The sequence below is a fragment of the Armigeres subalbatus genome, chromosome 1 (assembly GCF_024139115.2).
Source record: "Armigeres subalbatus isolate Guangzhou_Male chromosome 1, GZ_Asu_2, whole genome shotgun sequence".
Lineage (NCBI taxonomy): Eukaryota > Metazoa > Arthropoda > Insecta > Diptera > Culicidae > Armigeres > Armigeres subalbatus.
This window is the reverse complement of record NC_085139.1, coordinates 111,908,518-111,927,690: the sequence shown is the minus strand read 5'-3', so window position 1 is coordinate 111,927,690 and position 19,173 is coordinate 111,908,518. Positions and strand designations below refer to the sequence as shown.

At 41.8% G+C, this 19,173-nt stretch overlaps 1 protein-coding gene and 1 long non-coding RNA gene across 3 annotated transcripts in view; one reads left to right on the top strand and one right to left on the bottom strand.

The window, feature by feature from the left end:
* Positions 1-19,173, bottom strand: part of LOC134204966 (ras-related protein Rab-11B) — a 43,611-nt gene that overhangs the window by 10,019 nt on the left and 14,419 nt on the right. For both annotated transcript variants that reach the window (XM_062679795.1, XM_062679796.1), the window contains exons 3-4: positions 1,521-1,642; positions 1,108-1,456 (exon numbers count right to left, since the gene is read on the bottom strand). In XM_062679795.1, the coding sequence (XP_062535779.1) occupies positions 1,108-1,456; positions 1,521-1,642 (471 nt within the window). The remainder of the gene's footprint in view (positions 1-1,107; positions 1,457-1,520; positions 1,643-19,173) is intronic.
* Positions 13,109-14,770, top strand: LOC134205419 (uncharacterized). Its single transcript, XR_009978135.1, has 5 exons — positions 13,109-13,228; positions 13,316-13,400; positions 13,472-14,003; positions 14,074-14,378; positions 14,613-14,770. It is a non-coding gene; the product is annotated as an uncharacterized LOC134205419 (long non-coding RNA).

Below are 19,173 nucleotides of genomic sequence, written 5' to 3'. Positions count from 1 at the left end.
TTGTTGCCGTGGATGTTCAGCACAACGGTGTTCGCCAGTTTGAAGTGCTTTTCCGTACATTTCTTGAACGTGTTCTTCATGTTTTCTTGTGGGAAAAACCATCATTGGGGCTGTATCAAGTCTGTTGAAGTAATACATAAAATGTTTATTTTTTGCGGTCTTTGTACAGCTTTACAGCCGGCTGAACTGCTTTCCGTTCTTGGTTGGTTTTGATCCACTATTCCTTCATTGGGTCCATCCATGTGTATCTCCCTGTTATCACGAATGCAAAGCTCTCTGCGAGGTCCGGAAACTCTCCGGTGTCAGCATCCAGCTCATACATGTTTATGGTGGTGACCGTAATACGTTGACTCGCTTAGGAGCAAAGTACGTCACGCTCCTAGGGGGAGGGGGGGTTCCGAGCAGCGTGACTAATCGTACAAAATTTTTAGAAATTTAATACAAAATTTGTGACAAAGGGGGGAGGGGTGTCGAAAATCGCCAATTTTTGCGTGACGTACTTTATGGATCTTCCCTTATGTGTACGTGAGATTCCTTTTGGAATCCCGTACTTGGACACCGGGAGTGCTCAGACAACTGGCCATCTATGGTATCAATGGCAACACATTTTCCTTCATCCGAACCTTCCTGACGAACAGAACATTTCAGTTATGACTCGGAAATACAGTCGGGCGGTAACCCTTTTCGTCACCGCTAGGAACGGAGTGTTCGATTCTATACCATTCGCGGATGACATTGTTTATCCTTGTCCCAAGCCAAGGACCATACAGACATTTTGAGCTATTGAAGCGGGTCGCAGTATATACTATCAGATAGATTGGAATCCATTGTTTCTGTTAGGCACTAGTTGGCGAAAATAGTTTGAATGAAGCGACCATTCGTTGTTCCAATAACCAAGAGCAAAATCAATTACCCCCATTTGAATAAAATCCCTAGATTTATTCCAAACATAGTCACAATGACCTAAATAACGAAGTGATGGAGCAAAAACAGTTTTGTCGCACTAAATCAATATTTCAATTTATACCTATATGTTTTTAATCGAGCTCTTCCTCACATCATATTTTGTCAGTTATGTCGGTAATAATGCCAAAAGTAAACACTCACCTGTGAGTATGTTCTGGAATGCAGTTTCAACATTGGTCGAATCGAGCGCCGACGTTTCGATGAAGCTGAGGCCGTTCCGTTCTGCGAATCCCTTCGCCTCGTCCGTAGGCACCGCGCGCAGATGTCGCAGATCGCTCTTGTTACCGACCAGCATGATCACGATGTTCTGATCGGCATGGTCGCGCAGTTCACGCAGCCACCGTTCCACATTCTCGTACGTCAGATGCTTGGCAATGTCGTATACGAGCAGGGCCCCAACTGCGCCCCGGTAGTACGCGGACGTGATTGCTCGGTAGCGTTCCTGGCCGGCCGTGTCCCATATCTGGGCTTTGATTGTTTTGCCGTCGACCTGGAAAGCGGTACAAGCTCGGTAGAAATTCGGCAAACTATAAATACTGTTTGGGAGCACATACCTCTATACTTCTGGTGGCAAACTCTACACCTATGGTTGATTTCGACTCCAAGTTGAATTCATTCCTAGTAAATCGCGATAATAGATTACTTTTTCCGACGCCGGAGTCTCCAATTAGTACAACTGTAGGATAGAAGAAAAAAATAAACCAGTGTAAGCAAACGTCATTAATGATGTTTTGACGAGGATATAGAGAAGTGATTCCTAAAATAGACAATATCGATCCGCGATTCTTGGTTCCACTGAAACGGCTATCGCATATGTGTTTGAATTAGTGACGTTTGTCACTAAAATTATAATTCAGTGGAATGCATTGTTGTCATTCATGATGATTATTTTAGATTCGGAGAACTGAATTTACTCAATGAACATGTTCAATTGTATGTTTATCGACTCTCTCGCACAACAAAGTTGTACCGAAAGGCTAACATCTCACTCCTAAATCAAACTTTTTATAGAAGGTTCGAAAACCCATGATGTTATATATTATTCAACTCAGCTCGTCGAACTGGACAAGTGTCTGTCTGTCCGTGTGTATGTGCGTATGCACACGAAAAACCTGAACATATTAGCCAACTTTTTTTATAGTAATCCCCAACCGATTTTCTCACAACAAGCTGCATTCGACGAAGTAATCAACCCTAGTTGATTACTATTGAATATAAACACGATCGGTCACAATGCGTTTGAAAGTTATGCAGAAAATAGTGTACTGAACCGTATGATTGCTTGGTCGATTCGCTAAAACGTTAGCAAAAGCCGTAAGGTAGGCAATTATTTTTCATATGTATCACACTAAGCGAAACCAAACGATTGATTCGAGAAAGATATCATCATCGTTAGGTGGATTAATCTGGGTTTGTACCCCCCTCCACTCCCTCGTAACGTTTTTTTTGCATAAACATTTTCTAAAATTTTTATGGGTTGTAACATTCGCACAAATCTTTTTCCACCCCTTGAAGCGTTCCGTTATTCGTGAATGGTCCCTTGGCTAATTACCGTGAAAGGCAAGGCAGTATAACTTTATAATGAATACATTTTATTTATTTTTTATTGAGGCATTTACCAGTCGATATTTGAAAAACATTGCAAACGAAGATCTTTGATCGATAGTCGATAGAGCTCGGTAGTACTGCTGACAAGACAAGTGACAATATACGCTAAGGTGGGTGTGCATCTCGCGCATGTGAATTGAACCGTCTTGAGTCAGCGCCGTATTTGGCATTCATTGAGAGTGACTAACGGTCAATGTCAGGAATATTGATTGCTGATTCAGTTTGTCGCAATAATCAGTCGGTCGGTCACAGTCGTTAAATTATCGTCATCAGTCGTGAACGTGCAACGTGGAGAAAAATACGATGGTAGCTAGCAACGCCACATAACTTAGGCTATTCCGTGATAAGATAATGAACAAAAAATACACTCGCACGATTACTCATTAGAACTGGAAGACGTGGCGAAAGTGAACAAACAAACTTATATGCTTGGGTTGAATTGATTCAATTACGACACAAAGCATAATCGTTGTCAGATGATCGGACATTATATACTGACCGCTTTAAAGCAGCCCAGCATCTTTGTAGTTCTTTTAGCACTACGGATTCTCCATACCGTGAAATACTTATTATCACCTAAACAGGCTCCGTATATATAATAATCGATTTCGATCTATATTGCAACGTCTAGCCAACAATTTGCAATTGTAGTGAACCACACATGACAACGCAAGGCTGCACTGTTGTGGAGTTCACTAGTCTGACTGGATGATATTGAGTTCAATGTAATTACTAATTGTGTGTCGACAGCGATGACGGCTTTAGTCAATGACGAGGATTATTAGAATGGTTGTCGCTTGCTTCACACTTCTTTCACACCGGTAGGTTAACTCTTGCCAAATAGATGAATTTTCTTCACTAAAGTGGTCCTGAACTATCAGCTTCAAGTATTGCTGCAGCTATTGGCCCTTCCATTCGCACTGTTAGTTCAGTTCGCATAACAATCTCTAGAAGAGAAAAGATTAAAATTGGATTTCGTGGGGACGAGTGTATCGCATTTCGCCGACAGTAGTTTTAATTTTGATTCATTATTCAGCCGGTATGTCACACGATAACTTACCTACTTATAGCAGGTCGTGTTTTTCGATTTGTGTTGAAATCGTGTTCGCGTGAGTATTGGAGTGTTCACGTGAAGGTACAATTAAAGTTTATAAAACACCCTACTATACGAGTGGTGGGGCTGTTCTTGCATGTTATGGGGTGTGACAGTGGGCTCTGTTAATGAAAGCTGTTATATGTTTAAAACCAAGCTCTGCCATAGATATTCTGTCAGGTGGATTTGATTGGATACATGCAGACCACACAATCTCACACAGGAGGCCATCGCAGAGGCAGGAAACTGGCGCCTAATATAATGCCCATAAAACATATTTTATCGTTGCCACGCCGTTTGGCCGAATGATGAAAAATTGTTTTCACATTGTGAGTACATAGTGAAAAGTGAGAAATGGAAACTGAGAATTTAAAAGTGGCACGGGAGAGTGAGAAATGAAACGTGAGTAGAGAGAATTGAGAAATAAGAATTTGTCTATGTGGCATCTAATATCGACCTTGCAGTACCGTCGACATTTACACTAAGCACGCTAAATTGCTTAAACAACTAGCTAGCTCTTGTGATACCATGGTAGTAATGGGCGACTACAACTTCCCAAATTTGGCCTGGGAGTTCGATGGCGAAGTGCATGGCTTTCTACATCTCAACGCTTCGTAGGAACAGGGACTTGTAGTAGTCGAGTATGTATTGACCGCGGGATTCCAGCAAATCAATGCTTTGGTTAATACAAACAGAAGCCTACTCGATCGTTGCGGAGCAATTCGCTCATAAGCTCCGCGAACAATTCTAAGGACACCTAAATGGAGAAAATTTGAACACATTGTGGTAACAATTTCAATTGGTCAATACAACAGCTTTAGAGGTACTTGCTACCACACACACACACACACACAAGGAAATCAGCGTAAAGATTGGTTTGATGAGGAGTGACAAAGAGCTTTTTTTTATTTACTAATGAATCCTGTACACCTCCGGTGGTGCAAAGGGCCGGATTTGAAAGAACTTCGAAAGATCTCCATCTTGCGCGTTGCCCAGCTATCGATTTAACCTGTTACCAGGTTAGATATCGGTCGACTTCTTTTATTTCATTATTAAGGCTTCGCCGCCAAGAGCCTCTGGGTCTGCCTCTGCTGCGATGTCCCGCTGGGTTCCAGTCTAATGCTTGTTTACAGACTTCGTTTCCGCCCCTACGTAGAGTGTGGCCGACCCAGCCCCACTTTCGATCCCGAATTTCTGTTGCTATCGGCCTCTGGTGACAACGACGATGGAGCTCGTTGTTTGAGGTCCAGTTGTGAGGCCACCAGGCCCGAATTATATACCGCAGGAATCTGTTGATGAACATCTGCAGCCGTTGAGTGTTCTCCACTGATACACATCATGTTTCGCTAGCGTATAAATGCACAGATTTCACGTTAGAGTTGAAAATTCGTATTTTGGTGCGTTCACTCATCTGCCTGTTTTTCCAGATATTTCTTAAACTCGCAAAGGCAGCCTTTGCTTTCTTGATCCGTGCGCCTATGTCGATCTTGGTACCGCCGTCGGACGCCATTTGGCTACCAAGATATTTGAAGCTTTCAACATTCTTCACTGGTTGCCCGGCTACTGTGAAACTGGTAGGAGTCAAGATTTGGTTTTATTGACGTTGATGACTGAACCTGCCGAAGAGGAGCGCTCGGCAAGGTCGTTGAGCTTACTCTGCATATCAGAGCGCCGTTAAGCGGGGAGTGCAACGTCATCAGCCAATTCGAAGTTGTTTAGGTGCTCCATGGTTATATGCTGCCATAACAGCCCGCGGTTTGGTTCACGGTCAATCGCATCTATCAGAATCTCGTCGACTACGATGAGGAACAGTAACGGTGATAGAATACATCCTTGTCTCACACCAGCTACGACCCGGATAGGGTCGGACAAGACCCCATTGTGCAGCACTCTACACGAGAAGGCCTCGTACTGTGCCTCGATGAGACCGATGATTTTCTCAGGAATCCTCTTCCGTCTCAGGGCACCCCACATATTCTGGTGATTGAGAAAGCTTTTTCGTAGTCAATGAATACCAAGTAAAGGGACTCTTGGAATTCGTTGACCTGCTCCAGAATGATGCAGAGCGTGACAATATGGTCCACACAGGATCTTCCGGCACGGAATCCGGCCTGCTGCCGCCGGAGAGTCCCATCGATCTTCTCCTGAATCCGGGCTAGGATAATTTTGCATAGAACTTTGAGAACGATACACAGCAACATAATGCCTCGCCAGTTATCGCATACAGTAAGGTCACCCTTTTTGGGCACCTTCACTAAGATACCTTGCATCCAGTCGACCGGGAAAGTTGCGGTGTCCCATATATTACGAAATCTACGATGCAGTAGTTGAGCGGATGACATGGGGTCAGCTTTGAGCATCTCGGCTGATATGCAATCGACCCCTGGGGCTTTATTCGATTTCATGCTTTGTATGGCTGTTTGAATCTCTATGTTATACGTGAATCTACGCGTGTTATACGTCGTTTCCTAGGCAGATCATATCGAGGTGGTGATGGCCTGGCAGGCACTTGAAAAAGTTGTTCGAAGTGCTCGAACCAGCGTTTCAACTGGTCAGTTGGGTCGGTCAATAACTGATCGCTCGCGTCTTTCACAGGCATCGTTGCATTTATCTTCGCCCCGCTTAAGCGTCGTGATATATCGTAGAGGAGGCGAATGTCCCCGGTTGCGGTGGCTCTCTCTCCTTCGTCGGCCAGAAAGTCTGCCCACGCTCGCTTGTCCCGTCGACATGAGCGTTTTACTTCCTTCTCAAGAGCCGAGTATCGTCGACGGGCTAAGACTTTAGCTCCTCCGGTTTTTGATCGCTCTATCGCGGCTTTGGCTTCTCTTCGCTCCTCTATCTTCCTCCAGGTCTCATCGGTGATCCATTGTTTTCTTTGGGTGCGCAGTTCGCCCAGATTGTTCTCTCTGGTAACGATCAGGGTTCATAATGCTCACTCAATCTCAGGAGCACATGATTTTCCCTCACGAAAGTTTTCGGGGAGAAATCGCTTTTCGGGAAAAAAAACAGCCTGGAGAGTGATAACAATTTTTCGCTCACTTCGATTGCCGCTAAACGTTGGTTTGCTCTTTTTCTTTCACATTCGAGTCTTTTCGTGGCATCATCAATGCAAATGGTAGTAGCTTATGTGGAACAAATAACTTGACGCTTTCATACAGATAGCGTGGTGGTGTGGCTAAAGTAAGCGCATCCCCACAGCTATTATTGTTACTATTCTGGGTTCGAATCCCGGCGCGGTCATACAATTTTGTAATTGTTCTGCGATAATTCTCGCGAAAAGTGAGTGAGAGATGAAAGTAAGGCAACGAAAAAGGATTTTCAACTAATAGGCAAGATTTTCGTTCATCTTCCAATGCTAATTCTAGAGAAAAGATTGATGGGTGAAAGATGATCCTCAACATAAACAACGAAACAAGATTTTCCCTTGGCCCGAAAAACGCTTGCTTTGGTCTCATTGAAACGAAAAGTTGAAACCCTGGTAACGATGAAGGCATTCTTGATGGCGGTCCATTGGTCTTCCACGCTGCTACCTTCCGGAATATCTGCAGCACGCGTCTCCAGTTCTTCAACGAAGGACCGTTTCACCGTGGCATCTTCCAGTCGGCGTGTGTCCAACTCTTTCCTCCTGCCGACGAATCCGCGCAATGCGCAGGCGTATTTCGCCGATGAGGAGGTGATGATCAGACGCGATATCGGCACTACGTTTATTCTGTACATCAAGAAGGCTCCGTTTCCATTTTCGGCTGATGCAGATGTGGTCGATTTGATTTTCTGTGAAGCCGTCACGGGAGACCCACGTGACCTTGTGAACCGGTCGATGAGGGAAGAGCGATCCCCCGATCACCATTTCGTTATTACCATAAAATTCTGCGAACAGCTCTCCGTTTTCGCTCATTTCTCCGAGACCATGGCGTCCCTTATGCGATCATGGTTCGAGTTGTCGGATCCGATCTTCGCATTGAAGTCGCCCAAACAGATCTTGATATCACCCTTCGGAATTCTATCGACGACGGCATTGAGTTGACTGTAGAAGTTCTCTTTGTCTTGCAGATCGGCAGCACCGGTTGGCGCATAACATTGGATTATAGTAAGGTTTCGGACCCGTGTTCTAAATCTGGCAACGATTATCCTTTCACTTATAGGTTCCCACTTCATAAGCGCAGAGTGTGGCTGAGTGCTTAGTAGGAAGCCAACTCCGCGATGCCGGGGAGGGTGTTCACCTCGTAAACCAGAGTATATCAGAACTTGTCCCGACGGCGTTAACCTTGCTGGGCTAGGGTTAAAACGTTCCATGTTCCTATTCGTGTCCGTTGTTTCGCGCTAAGACGCGTCGCCGTAAAATCAGTCCGTAAGTCTATGACAAAGAGTTGCAGATGGCCAAAAGCCGCATGTTTGTAGCGGCTACACGCCAAAACAAAGAATGATACAAAAAACTAAGGGCAGCTGAGAAAAAAACTCCACCGACGTAAGAAACGGGGGTTCGAAGAAAAAGTACTCTGGAAGGCAGAGGGAAAACGATCAGCAACATGCGCAATTAAAGCGCACCGGCGTTGTTCGGAAGCTAAAGAACGGTAAGACCGCTGGGAAGGACGGAATGCCGGCCGAGTTGGATTGAACGACAAAAACACCAAGCTTAATACCTCCTTCAAGGTACGCTCTTGAATTCTGTTTTAGCAGACTGTGCTCGTTTGCGGAGACCTTTGTTGACGAATACCAAACCGATTTTCGAGTAGGGCGATCAAGCTGCGAGGCAAAAAGACGTGTTTGCGGCTGCAAGTGGGACTTTCTACGTTTTGCGTAAACAGTCTCTAAAGTCTTGCAGTGTACAGACACGGAACAAACTAGCTCTCTCTGTGCACATCGTTGATTCGTTCAGTCGCTTTGTACAGTGTACGACCATGAAGCATAAACGTTAAAAGATACAGACTGGCGAATTCTCGAAGTGTTTGAGCGGAAAATACTGCGTGCAGTACTTGGCGGCGTTGTGGAATATGGTGAGTGGCGCAGACGCATGAATCATTAATTGTACCAAGTGTACAAAAATGCAGACATCGGCAGGCTGAGTAGTACGGCAGATTACAGTGGGCTTGATATGTAGTGCGTGACCGTTAGCAGAGAACCTGGAAGAGGACGTCGATTCCGGGGTAGACCATGCACTCGCAGGCTGTGTGCAATCGAGAAAGTTGCGCGTGCAGCCGGTGTGCAAGGAGATTAGCGATTGGCAGCTCAAGAACGAGTACCGAGTACGAGTACAAACGAACCTGGAGCATTACATTCGGTTTTGATCTGGACTTCGAATTCCCATCTTCGTCTTCGTTTTGTTGGCCACCCTCTTCGTGAATGTATGTGGTGGTGAATCATCTGTTCTCAACTTCATTGCTTCATTTATCCAAGCCCTAAAGAAGAAAGAAGTTGAAGGTAGAGTGCCGAAAACAGAGGAAGGAAGAAAGAAGGAAGTAGCAAGAAGTAAGAAAGGCATTCGACCAAATAAACGTTATTTACGTTCCAGGACAACAACTTTTTCAAGGGCCAGCCAATCCACCATCACCTCGGCATGATCTATGGTCAACACCGAAGGTCAAAGATTGCAAAATTTAATCTCAATTGATAATAATCAACGATAAACGAAAAGTATAAATTTCTCCCAATCACAACAAAACATGTTTATTGCAACCTGATATAAGTGCAAAAAAAAAATCTGATAAAGCAACCGCCACCGACAAGTAATAATATAACGATTCGTTTTCGCTCAAACACCAGGGGACCTTATTTTTTTACAAAGCTGTGTAAAACAAGTTGAAATGGAGCCATTTTGAAGAAATTTATCATGGAGTATTTAGCTCCCCAAATCAGAACAAACAAGAACAAGAACAAAGTGTTTTTGATCTGAAGCAAAAATGCTCCTCACTGCGCAAAATGGTCACAAAGGATATGTATGCAGACTGTCTTTTGTTCCACCATTCAATTAGCAACATCCGAGTTAGCGGAATGACTTTATATCTCATCAAAACGCACTGCCCGAAATCATATTCAACCTTGAATATGGCCAGCCAACTCTTTCGTTTCCACAGTTACATTTTTTCAGACTATCAGTCTGTTTTAAATGCCTTTTTATCACTCGAACCGATTGTAGGATGTTTCCTCCCACTAACCGAACGATGCGATGTCATGCTACGTTCGTAATCATCAGCGTTGTCGGGAACAGCGAGAACAGGCAATACGATCGCCCAAAAAAGGCTTGTCACCACCGCTCGAGTCAACGATTACAATATTGACCAACATGTGTGCAGCACGAAGCTTAGTCACTGAAAACCTTGTGCATATAACCGAATACATGCAAGTTGTATGTAATATTTGCTGATAATATGCTACGATTGGTTTGAAAGACCTACCGACGTATCAGTTTTTATTTTCTATCTATCAGTCTTTAAACTGATATGCATAATATTGCTTAATTAGGATAACTGAGTGGTTTAGATTTTATGGTATTGTATCCAGCTGAAGCAACCTGGCAACACAATTATCAAGACTGCACTTAAAAACTTTTTTAAACTAATTTTATTTGCATATTATGTAATCACTATGGGCCCCTCCTTAGCCGTGAGGTAAGACGCGCGGCTACAAAGCAAGACCATGCTGAGGATGGCTGGGTTTGATTCCCGGTGCCAGTCTAGTCAATTTTAGGTTTGGAGATTGTCTCGACTTCCCTGGGCATAAAAGTATCATCGTGTTAGCCTCATGATATACGAATGTAAAAATTGTAACTTGGCTTAGAAACCTCGCAGTTAATAACTGTGGAAGTGCTTAATGAACACTAAGCAGCGAGGCGGCTCTGTCCCAGTGGGGGATGTAATGCCAATAAGAAGAAGAAGAAGAATATGTAATCACTATGTGTTCTGTGTTTAGCAAACGCTACCATTCTTATTAGCTATATTTATTATATTTTAATTGTTACATTTTGATAGCTTCTGGCAGTTATTATTTTTCCATTGGTGGAATTGATCTATGTACGAATTTCCCTTTCTGCTCCTTATAACAAATGTGAAAACCGCCTTAAAATTCGTGATAGTACCCAAAATTTGCTAATCCATAATTGGAACGCATGTACAGCCGCTAACCGCAAGTCGAGCACATCTGTATATGGAGGCCCATATACAGATGTGCTCGACTTGCGGTTAGCGGCAGTGTACCAATTGTGCACTATTCTTAATTAAGATTCCTATTATAGCAAATATCACTGTTTTCTTATGGTATTAGCCATAATGGGACCACCACTAGTGCGACAACTGGTACAAAGGACGACAAAAATTAAGCAAAAACATTGTTTACAATAAATTATGTTTTGTTTGATTTAAAGTAGATTCAAAGTGTTATTGTGTCGTATGAATACGAGAGGGGACTAATCGTGTTGTATGTCGTACACCCGGAGCACGGTTGAACCAGCTTCAAAGACCTCAAGCTGACCAAGGTTATCAACAAACCTTTAATCGCGTGGACTAGGTATTAGCCAGTGTGAAAGAGGCCTCTTCAAAAAACCGTCCAAACCGGAGTTCTCCTACACCGCTTAACGATCGAAACTTTCCGGCAATTCAGCCGCCGGCTGCCAATGTCGATTCCGATCCTTCTACTGCTGCAACTGCGGCAAAGACTGGCAGTTGCCGAAGCTACATGGCAAGCGACATATGGCCAATCCACCATCGAATGGTCACCGCTTCCTCCACCTGATGGATTCCGCCGGCAGCAGGATGAGCGACATCCGGATGATTACATACCACTCTATACACCGAAGCAACTAGTTCCGATTTTTTGGCAACTTGTGGCTCTATAACGAAGCTGCAAATAATTTGTATCATTCAAAATGGCTACTATTGTGGGTCTGCACTATAGGATTTCGGGCGGTCATTAATCGAAAATGTCATGTCTTCCGAATTATTTTAAAATATTTTCTCTCCATTGTCAATACTCTAATTAAGAGAAATTTTGAATTTGAAGTCTCTAGGTGCACTAGTTCCAAAGATATAAGGTGGCAAAGTCAGAAATGGGTAAAAAAGTTAGCAAATTTTCTGAAAAAATATTTTATTTTCAACTATTTATTGAAATATTTTTTAAATGTTTTTTCTTCAATGTTAATACATCATTACAAAGGTTATTGTATAAGCTTTTAAATGGTGTTCAAAAACTAATGGTTACACTGTGAAAAAAATTGAAAAAATGCGGAAGCAATATTTTTTCCAAAAACGACGCTATTTTCAACTTTGATAGTGAAGAACTTTTTTTTCCTCAGGAATCCCCAGGTTCTTTTATGATACACATCAAGGACAAAGCTTCGACTAAAATGTCCCTGAAACAATTTCTTGCCAGTATTTGCAATTAACAGAGTTAAGTCACTCTGATTTTTTTTCATTTGTTTTTTACCGTGTTTTGCCTCTCTCGTACTCCAAGGTTAATGCTCATTCCAAAACGAATGTTTGATAGAAGGCCCGGAGACCCCTAGTGGTATATATCAACTAACTCAGCGCGAAGAATTGAGGTGATGTCTGTATGTGTGTGCATGCGCGTCTGTATGTATGTGCGCAAAAGAACGCAATCGCCATTTAGACACTTATTTGTGTCCGATTTTCGCAACAAGTTTCATTCGACGGGAAATCTAGTCCCATCGTTTCCTATTGAAAATGGGTCAGACTGAACTATGCGCTCAAAGGGTATGGTCAAAATACATTTATTGGTAATAACTTCGACTTTATTTATAACCATTTGAGCTCATTTAATTAACTTTTCAAAGGAGTAAATGAATAAAACCCCCAATGCAATGCAGCACAACGGTAACGGAAGGATTTAACAGTTCGCTCATATATTTCCTGTCAAATTTTACAGTTTCCGTCGCCATTCCGCTGAAATGCGTTTGGGGCTTGAGTGGTTTGAGTCATTCTCTAAACCTAATTTTCTGAGCTATTCATTAGCTACTGATGGAGAACTAAATATGAGATTTCATAATATGTAAATATTTATAAATCTCCTGGAATCAATAATTCCCGACATGTTTATTGCAAAAGTAAAGACGAACAATATCTTAGTTAGAACGGAGCGTATGAAATTCCTGCTAGTGTTCATGAATGTCTGGCTAATGGTAGGGAAATATTTATTCACTCATCTACACTTTGAGGTTCACTGGCTGAACAACCAGCGGAAAGTCAATATAAACAGTTGAAGAAATTTAGAACTCATAATGCAAGAAAATGATCAAGAGAGGCAAATGTTGACATTTTCCTTCGTGCCTTACACGCTTAGCTCAATTTACCTATTTATGGGTACTTCATTCACCCATATTTAGGTAATGAACAATTTACTTATATTATGGGTGAAATGTACTGAGTTTATCAGTAAAGTTCACTCACATTATTGATAAAGTCGCCTTACTAATATATGGGTAAATGTATTTACCCATATTTGGGTGAAAAAAAATTATTGTTCACCGTTTTGTTTACCGCAAAATGTTTTCTGCTAAATGAAATGCTCGAAATGGAATTAAATATTTCGGTTGACTTGCTGATCGTAATAATGGTAAGTAGGTAAATATTAAATATATTTATACTTATTGCATATCCGCATTTTGGTATTCATCTAATTTTGCGTTTTATGTAATGAAAGGTACCAAAACAAGTCAAAAGGAGCGATGGATTAAGCAGTACCTTCCGAGCGACTTTATTAACAACCGGACCTGTTGCATGAACAGGTAAGTACATTTATATATTATCCATGCATCTCTTACCGCAACACATTCACTATTCCCTTCTCCTCTTCCAGCCGCGAAAATGAATACCTCCAACTATATGGCATATAAATCATGTCGGATCCACCGCTACAACCTCCGCGAAAATGAGAGACCTGCTACATTCCGTATCCTTCGAAGTCTACTCCAGCTGGCCTTGAACGATATTTATCTTGACCCCATGACTTACGAAGCCCATCGTGCATCGTTTAAACATCCTAGATTTAAAACTTGCGTCGAACGTTACGCCAAATGAAAATCTGGCGTGGATGGTGCTGAAACCGATCCGGAGAACTTCACCACCGTCGACCAGGTATGTAAATATGTGGATGAACCGGCGGCTTGCTAGAATCGCATGTCCACACCTAAAAAGAGCAAATCTGAAAGAGCTGGTTCGGACGACGAAGACGACTGCGATAACGGTACCGTCATCGGTGGTGAACACGTCAAGTTGGTCGAAGTCCAGTTCTGCGACTTGTGCAATATGTTCTTATCCAGAAGAAAAAACTTCGACAACGGGCCGAACGAATCCACAAGAAAAAATCAGCGATGCTAAGGTCAAGAAAGGTAAGAAGGACTGACGGGGAATCCAGTTGTAAAACATCATTTGTAATTCTCACATTACCTTTCCCTGCAGATGCTAAGAAGGAGAAAGATGCCAGCACTTCGGAAGCGAGAGCCAGCGACCAAATGTGGGAGGTTGTTGATAACGATATCGGAGATTTGCTACGTGAAGTAAGTGGCCCTGTGGAGGACGGAGAGGAAGACGAGAGAAAGACCAGCTGCGAAAGCTTTGCAAGTTGTTCATTTGTTTTATGAAGTGGATAAAACACAATGCCACCATCCAGCAGCCCATCATCGGCCCGGAACTGCGAAATAGCTGAATATGGATATTAGACCACCCCCGAATCAGTATCGATGCATCAAACAAGTACATTTGAGGTAAGTTTCATTGAATTATTATAAATGGAAAACCGGAAGCTTTTTCACAATCTGTCTTTCTTGCTTCGGAGGTAGCGATTTTCCAATTCTAAGAAACCAAGTGGGAAATTTACTACTTCCGAAGTCAAGTATTAATCGTGTAAAACCAAAATTCGCTATTCGAAGCTCCGGATATCAATTTAGAATTTGATACACAACTCTATTTTCACAATGTTTCGTTTTCCATTTCAACAGAACTGTCGACACCCGTGACAAAAAATGCTATGCTTGGAAGTTGGAGCAGCAAACGGAGCAAACGTGAATATCCGGAAGCAAGCCAGCCAGGTTGTAATTCCCGGCACCTAGTGTTAGATGTTCCATCTTATGTTGGGTTAGACCAACTATTATTGTACATTTAGTATATAGTGTTATACATTGTATTTATTCGTTATAATAAAATGATAGTTTTTCATTTATTTTTATTAATCTTCAATGTAATATTAGAAAAAATCAGTATATGGTTTCAAACAAAACAAAATCACCCAAATTTGGGTAAAATTTACTAATAAATCATCTCTATTCAACTACCTATAAGTAGGTAAAAACGGTTTACTCATATATGGGTAAAGATCATTTCACCCATATCTAGGTATGTGCACTTTTTGAGGATTTTAGGTATTCTTCACCCATATTTGGGTGAACTGAAGTAAGCGTGTACATGAATCAGATCCATTTTAAGCTCGATTTGGATAACGAGGAGACGTTGGAAAAAAATTTTTCACTTAGTTATTCTTATGCCATGCGTAATTTTGTAATATTTGAAGATTTTCAAAAGTTCTTTATCTTCTAATACTTTAGATGAATTTATCTCATCTTCCATCGTTGATGGAATTGAAGAAAATATCATTGAAGACTTAAACCTTGACACAGAAAAAGAATGATGCTGTATATAACTTGTAGAAATCATGAAAACAAATCAAAAGTAATTCAAATAGTGTTGTTATTTAAATTAAAAGAATTTTGCTTTTCGGAAGAATGGAGCATTCTTACATTCCACAATGAATGTCCACATTTTTTGAGAATATATTAATCTCATTTTTTGAATAACTTGTACACGTAAAAATGTCATGGGATTGCGATTTCTAATTTGCTAATACCCTTTTCAAAAGTTATTTTCAATTCTGATTATTTGATTAACATTTAATGCTTTATGATCCTTCAGATCCTAGTACTTTGTCAAACAAATTGTTCTAAATACAAATTGTGAGGCATGAGAGTGAGAACAAAAAATATCACGGAATGTCATGAAATTAATGTCATTTAACATGATCGCCGCCATAATGTCCATAAATTGCTGAACTTAGTTTTTGTACAGCCCCCTTCCTTCTCCTTAAGAAAACGCACGAAATTTCAACTTCCCAAATAGGTTTGCTTTGTCACGTTAATCGAACCTATGAAAAAAATAATTACGTAATTCATAGACGATCCCCAAAGGGGGGGGGGGGGGGTTGGAAATTGTATATTCATGCTATTTCGACCATACACAGCTAAAACTAAGTGGAAAATCACTTTAAAAGTCCAATTTTATTTTTGACCGCTCGCTTGTATGGGGATCCCCCATAGTGGTCTGGCCACTTGGAATGCTTGCTCGCTTAAGAGCCAAAACATCGAGGTCAGCGGTTTACTCGAGAAGAAGACGATCGAACAAACTCCAGAGGGGAGGAATGGCCATCTCCGTCGGCGTCATCACGTTCATCATGGCTTATTCTCCCATGCAAGCCAAAGCCGGTGATAGAACGATGATCTACGAGGAGACATCATCAAGCTAAAACGTCGGTAACAGTGGCAGTTCATCATTGCAGGACTATGGACTCAGAAGACTTTAACGCCAAACATCAAGCATGAGGCAACTTTCGTGTCAATCGAAATGACGTGATATTGTGCAACGAAGAGATGGAGCGTCATTATACCACACGATCCGAGGTTCATGCAACGCTTGACATCTTCATCACCAACATGGACGACCACATCTCCCAGCTCCCAAGGTTCAGCTCGGACCACTATCCGGTGGAAGTCGAAGGTGGGTTTTCGGTGAGTCGCCGCCAGTTATGCTGGCGAAACTATTACCGAGTTGATTGGGATCGGTCCCAAAGGTGCGTGGACGAAAACATCGACTACAGTGACATACGGCTACACTTGAGGAAGTCGACGAGCAGCTCCACACCATCCAAGAAGTGCTTTTTCAACACCCTAACCATTGAGGCACTTACCAAAAATTAATTTCGTATACGGAATGTCACTCGCAGACTGTACCAACGTACTGGGGTGCCTGCGCTTAAGATCCGTTACAATCGCATGAAAAAAGTTAGGCCAGAATGGTAGACCTCATAGACCAAATAGTATTTCTCTAATAAGTTCCGCGCTTTCCCAGACTGTGCCAAAGCCGTTCCGAAAATTTAAAAAAAAATAAAATTTAAAAAAAACAAGCTTCGACACCTTCCACTTTTGATCCCATTAGACAATTCTCTCAACTCTCTGGCTTTTTTACGCATCGGTTCGGTTGATAACACGTGCAGAGAAGGCCGCTCAACATAGGTTGTCTTTTCGTCAGCTCACACAATCTTGAACAGCACATAGTCAATCCACAAGAAGCAGCCGTCAACGAACATGCGAACAACATCCATCTAACTGCGAACGACTTCTCTGAAGAACTGAAAAACTCAGCTGATGAATTGAGGGTCCATATCAAGTAATCGAAAAACATGAAGCCCCAGGCTTCGATAGCATCCTGAACTTCGAACTCAGACACATGTGTGTTCCGTTCTTCGAACATCAGTGCCTTCTTCCTCCCCAAAAAGCTATCGGCCCTTCTTACGGTTAACCATTTTTTTTTGTAAGGCAATCAATCACCGGCTACTTGAGTGTGCCGAGCATCACTTACATTAACCTGCTCGATCAACATACATATTAGGGTGGTTCAAAAAATCGATTTTGCTCCACAGGGCTCATCTGATTCTTTACCATGTTCTGAGTGTCCTCTGAAAATTTGAGCTCATTTGGATTAAAACTGATTTAGCACAAGCCGTTTCAAGTTTGCATGCAAATTAGTATGGGGAAATTTATTTTTTCATTAAACTGTTAATGACGCTTCCCCATCAAGCGCATGCTAAAAGAAAACCTACATAGCTAAACGGAATACTCAACAGCTTTCACTCACTGAAAACCGCATCTTAATTAATCGTTCCAATAATTAGTAATCGAATTTAATCTATACCGTGGTTTTCTGGATCTAATTGCATAACTCATCAACAGGCAACATTGCTGCTCGTGGCGCGAAAGATAGCACACACAAAAACAGGCTACTATGTTGCACTGCACATTTCAGTGATCAAAGAAATTTAACGATCATGACTAAAGATTCGCATCCTGTCTTAAAATCGATTACTAATTATTGGGACGATAAATCAACATGCGGTTTTCGTTGGGTGAAAGCTGTTGAATATCCCTTTTAGCTATGTAGGTTTTCTGTTAACCTGAGCTTAATGGGGAAACGTCATTAACAGTATAATGAAAAAATAAATTTCCCCATACTAATTTTCATGCAAACTTGAAACGGCTTGTGCTAAATCAGTTTCAATCCAAATGAGCTCAAATTTTCAGGGGACACTCAGAACATGGTAAAGAATCAGATGAGCACTGTGGAGCAAAATCGACTTTTTGAACCACCCTAATACATATACATCAACCCGGGTGACCAACATCATCAGACGGAATTAGTTTGCCTGAAAAATCTACGCCATGGTCTTACTCGGTATCGAGAACGCGTTCGACAATGTTTGACATGATGGGCTAAAATATTCCTAGCTACCTGATGAAAATGATCCACAACTATCTGTTGAACCGAACATTCCGGGTCTTAATCAGCGGAGTGAGCTATAATGCGCACGACATCATTGCAGGCGTCCCCTCGGGCAATATCTTCGAACCCCTGCTGATCAACCACCCTGTTCACATCCGACATGCTAGAGGCTCCAGAAGGCGACATTATGTTTCTGTTCGCAGATGACATCTATGTCGTCTACAAAAGCATAGTGAGCAGAGCGCTAATGACAAAAATACAACGAGACAGAGTATCTCACCAACTGTAAGAACTGTACCAAAGCGACGAAGATCCAGGGCATCTTCTTCCCCCAATCAAAATCCCCAAGGCTTGTGTCGGCTGAAGATTATGAAATCATCTTTAATGGCACGACAATGGACAGCAAGCTTATTTTAAGGCAACAGGTTGACAAAACAGTGACGAAATGTAACGTTCTGATGAAATATCTGCATCCATTGATCAACCGCAGGTCGTCAATGTCCATGAAAACTCGAACTCGTCTTAGGTTGTTTACTTGACAAAAGATGATCAACCTACAAGATGCGTTAATATCAATCATATGACCCTCGCTAAGTTTGAAATAAATTTCAATTTTGCCGCTTGGTCTGCCTTGCGTACTTTCCTCTTCTGCATAAAAAATTAATGCTTTTTTTGTATTTTAATTTACTTGAGGGTTGAAACGTGTTTTAAAAATTTATTTAATAATCCTGAATAATAGTTTCTGTTTCTAATACGTTTTTGAACCCAAAATCCGTCAATTAAGGTGAGCTGTTCCGTTTTCCATCTTACTGAACATATATTCATGTCATGGCAAAAAATAAAATGCGTGCTCACTGCTGAAAAAAATCACGAAAATAAGAAACAAATCAAATTCCTTTTCATTGTTATGTTTTTGATGGAATGAACATGGAAGCAATGAGATGACATGCCGAACAT